Source organism: Entelurus aequoreus, linkage group LG09 (genome assembly GCF_033978785.1).
Source record: "Entelurus aequoreus isolate RoL-2023_Sb linkage group LG09, RoL_Eaeq_v1.1, whole genome shotgun sequence".
NCBI classification, from domain to species: Eukaryota; Metazoa; Chordata; class Actinopteri; order Syngnathiformes; family Syngnathidae; genus Entelurus; species Entelurus aequoreus.
Window position 1 is genome coordinate 70199970 of NC_084739.1, and position 7328 is coordinate 70207297.

General features: G+C 30.6%; 1 protein-coding gene across 1 annotated transcript in view; it reads left to right on the forward strand.

Annotated features, from left to right (window-relative positions):
• Positions 1 to 7070, forward strand: part of LOC133657666 (protein FAM53B-like) — a 101123-nt gene extending 94053 nt beyond the window's left edge. The window contains exon 5 of the mRNA XM_062059275.1: positions 5614 to 7070. Coding sequence (XP_061915259.1) covers positions 5614 to 5949 — 336 coding nt within the window. The 3' untranslated portion in view covers positions 5950 to 7070. The remainder of the gene's footprint in view (positions 1 to 5613) is intronic.
• The last annotated feature ends 258 nt before the right edge of the window (positions 7071 to 7328 follow it).

The following is a 7328-nucleotide window of genomic DNA, read 5'->3' on the forward strand; positions in this document are numbered from 1 at the left end:
AAATGAATATTTCATCACATACACAATGTTGACATCTATAGTTATATTTTAATAAACAATCATAAATGAATCTTTCAGCACGTACACAATGTTGACATCTATAGTTATATTTTGATAAACAATCATAAATGAATATTTCAGCACGTACACAATGTTGACATCTATAGTTATATTTTGATAAACAATCATAAATGAATATTTCAGCACGTACACAATGTTGACATCTATAGTTATATTTTGATAAACAATCATAAATGAATCTTTCAGCACGTACACAATGTTGACATCTATAGTTATATTTTGATAAACAATCATGAATGAATATTTCATCACATACACAATGTTGACATCTATAGTTATATTTTGATGAACAATCATAAATGAATATTTCAGCACGTACACAATGTTGACATCTATAGTTATATTTTGATAAACAATCATAAATGAATATTTCAGCACGTACACAATGTTGACATCTATAGTTATATTTTGATAAACAATCATAAATGAATATTTCAGCACGTACACAATGTTGACATCTATAGTTATATTTTGATAAACAATCATAAATGAATATTTCATCACATACACAATGTTGACATCTATAGTTATATTTTAATAAACAATCATAAATGAATCTTTCAGCACGTACACAATGTTGACATCTATAGTTATATTTTGATAAACAATCATAAATGAATATTTCATCACATACACAATGTTGACATCTATAGTTATATTTTGATGAACAATCATAAATGAATATTTCAGCACATACACAATATTGACATCTATAGTTATATTTTGATGAACAATCATAAATGAATATTTCAGCACGTACACAATGTTGACATCTATAGTTATATTTTGATAAACAATCATAAATGAATATTTCAGCACGTACACAATGTTGACATCTATAGTTATATTTTGATAAACAATCATAAATGAATATTTCAGCACGTACACAATGTTGACATCTATAGTTATATTTTGATAAACAATCATAAATGAATATTTCATCACATACACAATGTTGACATCTATAGTTATATTTTAATAAACAATCATAAATGAATCTTTCAGCACGTACACAATGTTGACATCTATAGTTATATTTTGATAAACAATCATAAATGAATATTTCATCACATACACAATGTTGACATCTATAGTTATATTTTGATGAACAATCATGAATGAATATTTCAGCACGTACACAATGTTGACATCTATAGTTATATTTTGATAAACAATCATAAATGAATATTTCAGCACGTACACAATGTTGACATCTATAGTTATATTTTAATAAACAATCATAAATGAATATTTCAGCACGTACACAATGTTGACATCTATAGTTATATTTTAATAAACAATCATAAATGAATCTTTCAGCACATACACAATGTTGACATCTATAGTTATATTTTGATAAACAATCATACATGAATATTTCAGCACATACACAATGTTGACATCTATAGTTATATTTTGATAAACAATCATAAATTAATATTTCAGCACGTACACAATATTGACATCTATAGTTATATTTTGATGAACAATCATAAATGAATCTTTCAGCACATACACAATGTTGACATCTATAGTTATATTTTGATAAACAATCATAAATGAATATTTCAGCACATACACAATGTTGACATCTATAGTTATATTTTGATAAACAATCATAAATGAATATTTCAGCACGTACACAATGTTGACATCTATAGTTATATTTTAATAAACAATCATAAATGAATTTTTCAGCACATACACAATGTTGACATCTATAGTTATATTTTAATAAACAATCATAAATGAATCTTTCAGCACATACACAATGTTGACATCTATAGTTATATTTTGATAAACAATCATACATGAATATTTCAGCACATACACAATGTTGACATCTATAGTTATATTTTAATAAACAATCATAAATGAATATTTCAGCACATACCCAATGTTGACATCTATAGTTATATTTTGATAAACAATCATAAATGAATATTTCAGCACGTACACAATGTTGACATCTATAGTTATATTTTGATAAACAATCATAAATGAATATTTCAGCACGTACACAATGTTGACATCTATAGTTATATTTTAATAAACAATCATAAATGAATTTTTCAGCACATACACAATGTTGACATCTATAGTTATATTTTGATAAACAATCATACATGAATATTTCAGCACGTACACAATGTTGACATCTATAGTTATATTTTGATAAACAATCATAAATTAATATTTCAGCACGTACACAATGTTGACATCTATATTTATATTTTGATAAACAATCATAAATTAATATTTCAGCACGTACACAATGTTGACATCTATAGTTATATTTTGATAAATGAATATTTTAGCACATACACAATGTTGACATCTATAGTTATATTTTGATAAACAATCATAAATGAATATTTCAGCACGTACACAATGTTGACATCCATAGTTATATTTTGATAAACAATCATAAATGAATATTTCCGCACGTACACAATGTTGACATCCATAGTTATATTTTGATAAACAATCATAAATGAATATTTCAGCACGTACACAATGTTGACATCTATAGTTATATTTTGATGAACAATCATAAATGAATCTTTCAGCACATACACAATGTTGACATCCATAGTTATATTTTGATAAACAATCATAAATTAATATTTCAGCACGTACACAATGTTGACATCTATAGTTGTATTTTAATAAACAATCATAAATGAATATTTCAGCACGTACACAATGTTGACATCTATAGTTATATTTTGATGAACAATCATAAATGAATCTTTCAGCACATACACAATGTTGACATCTATAGTTATATTTTGATAAACAATCATAAATGAATATTTCAGCACATACACAATGTTGACATCTATAGTTATATTTTGATAAACAATCATAAATGAATATTTCAGCACGTACACAATGTTGACATCTATAGTTATATTTTAATAAACAATCATAAATGAATTTTTCAGCACATACACAATGTTGACATCTATAGTTATATTTTAATAAACAATCATAAATGAATCTTTCAGCACATACACAATGTTGACATCTATAGTTATATTTTGATAAACAATCATACATGAATATTTCAGCACATACACAATGTTGACATCTATAGTTATATTTTAATAAACAATCATAAATGAATATTTCAGCACGTACACAATGTTGACATCTATAGTTATATTCTGATAAATGAATATTTCAGCACATACACAATGTTGACATCTATAGTTATATTTTGATAAACAATCATAAATGAATATTTCAGCACGTACACAATGTTGACATCCATAGTTATATTTTGATAAACAATCATAAATGAATATTTCCGCACGTACACAATGTTGACATCCATAGTTATATTTTGATAAACAATCATAAATTAATATTTCAGCACGTACACAATGTTGACATCTATAGTTGTATTTTAATAAACAATCATAAATGAATATTTCAGCACGTACACAATGTTGACATCTATAGTTGTATTTTAATAAACAATCATAAATGAATTTTTCAGCACATACACAATGTTGACATCTATAGTTATATTTTGATAAACAATCATACATGAATATTTCAGCACGTACACAATGTTGACATCTATAGTTATATTTTGATAAACAATCATAAATGAATATTTCAGCACGTACACAATGTTGACATCCATAGTTATATTTTGATAAACAATCATAAATGAATATTTCCGCACGTACACAATGTTGACATCCATAGTTATATTTTGATAAACAATCATAAATTAACATTTCAGCACGTACACAATGTTGACATCTATAGTTGTGTTTTAATAAACAATCATAAATGAATATTTCAGCACGTACACAATGTTGACATCTATAGTTGTATTTTAATAAACAATCATAAATGAATATTTCAGCACATACACAATGTTGACATCTATAGTTATATTTTGATAAACAATCATAAATGAATATTTCAGCACGTACACAATGTTGACATCTATAGTTATATTTTGATAAACAATCATAAATGAATCTTTCAGCACGTACACAATGTTGACATCTATAGTTATATTTTGATAAACAATCATAAATGAATCTTTCAGCACGTACACAATGTTGACATCTATAGTTATATTTTGATAAACAATCATAAATGAATATTTCAGCACATACACAATGTTGACATCTATAGTTATATTTTGATAAACAATCATAAATGAATCTTTCAGCACGTACACAATGTTGACATCTATAGTTATATTTTAATAAACAATCATAAATGAATTTTTCAGCACGTACACAATGTTGACATCTATAGTTATATTTTGATAAACAATCATAAATTAATATTTCAGCACGTACACAATGTTGACATCTATAGTTATATTTTGATAAACAATCATAAATGAATATTTCAGCACGTACACAATGTTGACATCTATAGTTATATTTTGATAAACAATCATAAATGAATCTTTCAGCACGTACACAATGTTGACATCTATAGTTATATTTTGATAAACAATCATAAATGAATATTTCAGCACGTACACAATGTTGACATCTATAGTTATATTTTGATAAACAATCATAAATGAATCTTTCAGCACGTACACAATGTTGACATCTATAGTTATATTTTGATGAACAATCATAAATGAATATTTCAGCACGTACACAATGTTGACATCTATAGTTATATTTTGATGAACAATCATAAATGAATATTTCAGCACGTACACAATGTTGACATCTATAGTTATATTTTGATAAAGACGGGAAAAACATGCTACTCATAAACGGAGCCTACAACAACAACAAACATGGCAGTAGACGCAAAGTTGAATCATGAAATGCAACCTTACCTTAAAAAGCCTGCATATTTAGAAGTTGATTCCATACGGTAATACCAATTCTCGGGAGTTTTACAGCGGTTCCCATTTCTACTGTTTATTTGTGGTACAAACGCCCTCAGCGGCTGAAACCGATGCAAAAGAGTGACCGCCCTCATAATCCGTAACAACACATACACATGGCAATTATTGAGGCGGGAAAACGTACCGGCCTCATTTTCATTCATCGTCCGGTTAATTGACTTATCGAATATTGGCACGGGTCTATTAAAATCAAGCTTTAACTCAGTAGCTCAATAGCTACTGAGTATGTACCATGAATTGATCAACGTGGACTTAAACAAGTTGAAAAACTTATTGGGGTGTTACCATTTAGTGGTCAATTGTACGGAATATGTACTGTACTGTGCAATCTACTAAAAAAAGATGCAACCAATCAAAAAAAGCTTACTTCTCGCTGCGTTACAAAAAGTAGTTCCTCTGCGTTAGCTCGTACAATAACGGTGAGGCTCGAGCTTGGTTAATAACTTAATAAATGGGGTATTGGTGCTGGTTTTTGAATGTTTTTCAGAGGGCTGGACTAGATGACCCCCCCCACCCTCTGTTACTTGCATTGTTAGCTGCCTCTTGCTAGCAGTTTTCACTATTTAGACCACACAGAAAAGAGAAAGACGTGTAATATTTTATACAATTTTGTCTTTTTTTCACAGCAACTTCAGACTTTCCAGAGCTTGAGTTGCCCCGGCTTTTCCTTCTTCGACAGCTGCCAATCAAGCCCGCCGGCATCGAACCCGCCCGCCGGCCGACCCGACGCGGACTTCACCGCCGTGTCCGAGCTGGGACTGGAGCCCCGGCAGGAAGCGCCGGGAGACGAGGAGGATTCTTCCGACGAGGACCTGGATAGCGACTCGGCCTGTAGCGTGGACTCGCCGTCCGGGTCGCCCGTGCCGGGTCACCTCGCCCTCTGGGAGGGCGACTGCGGCGCCGACAGGGACATTTTCCAGCTCGGGGGAGAGCTGGATCTTGAGCAGATTGAGAGGAACTGAACCTCGGAGGACGACGTCTGGAATGGACTTTGCGACAGGGTAAGGACGATATGACCGCGACCGCTAGAAAGGTATGTGCCTCGGACTCTGACCGTCTTTAGTTGTTGTTATCGGGGTTTGCTCCGGAGAGTAAACGTGAGGGTTAGTCTTAAAAAAAAAAAAAAATCCCCCTGCTGTCTTCCGACCTGGTCACCCCTCCAGAGTCTTGTCGCTTCCGGTTTTTGTATGGCTCAAAGTAGGCGCTGGACCACGGACCTTTCCCTCTGACTTTGCTGAATGTAGACTGGATGAGCTTTAAGGGTTCATGCGGACGTCACCATTCCGATGTTAACTCCAGCAATACCACTTCATTCATTCACCCCATGGCCTTATTAACCCGGATGCCATATTCACAGCACATAGTCCTGGTCAAAAGTGTACGTACACTTGTAAAGAACATCATGTCATGGCTGTCTGGACTTTACAATCATTTCTACAACTCTTATTAGAGATGTCGATAAATGCTTTAAAATGTAATATCGGAAATGATGGGTATCGTTTTCAAAAAGTAAAATGTATGACTTATTAAAACGCCGGAGTACGGAGTGGTACACGGATGTAGGGAGAAGTAATTGCCAACTAGGGGTGTAACGGTACACAGACATTTCGGTTCGGTGCGTACCTCGGTTTAGAGGTCACGGTGCGGTTCATTTTCGGTACAGTAAGAAAACAACAAAATATACATTTTTGGGTTATTTGTTTACCAAATTTGCAAAATCTTCCACCAAAAATATTTTTCTTAGTGTAATATTTGATGTGAAGTAATGGGAACCTTGGATAGGTCAATAATTCATAATAACATTGATTTTGATTCAATATTATGTTTTGAGCAATGACAGTTTGAAAGGAAAAAAAAACAGCTTTGTTTTATTAGTCAACATTGCAACTTTTTCTAAATTACATTTAAGCATTTTTATTTCACTTTTGTTATGATTTTGTTTATTTTAATAGTGTTTTTAGAATGTGCCGTGGGCCTTTCAAACATTAGCTGTGGGCCGCAAATGGCCTCCGGGGCTCACTTTTGTAAGGGACATGGGGGAAATTTTTATTTTTATAATAATTTTTATTTTTTTTATTTTTTTAGACATGTATCTCTTGCGCATGAGAAACTTTTTATAAAGTTATAAAAAAAAAAGTATAATTTTTTGTATCTCGTGCGCACGAGAAAGTTTCTCGTCTAAAAAAATTTTTTTTTTGAATTATAATTTTTGAATTTTTTTTTATAACTTTATAAAAAGTTTCTCGTGCGCATGAGATACATGTCTAAAAAAAAAAAACATTTTTTTTTTTCGAATTATAATTTTTTATTTTTTTATAACTTTATAAAAAGTTAGATACAT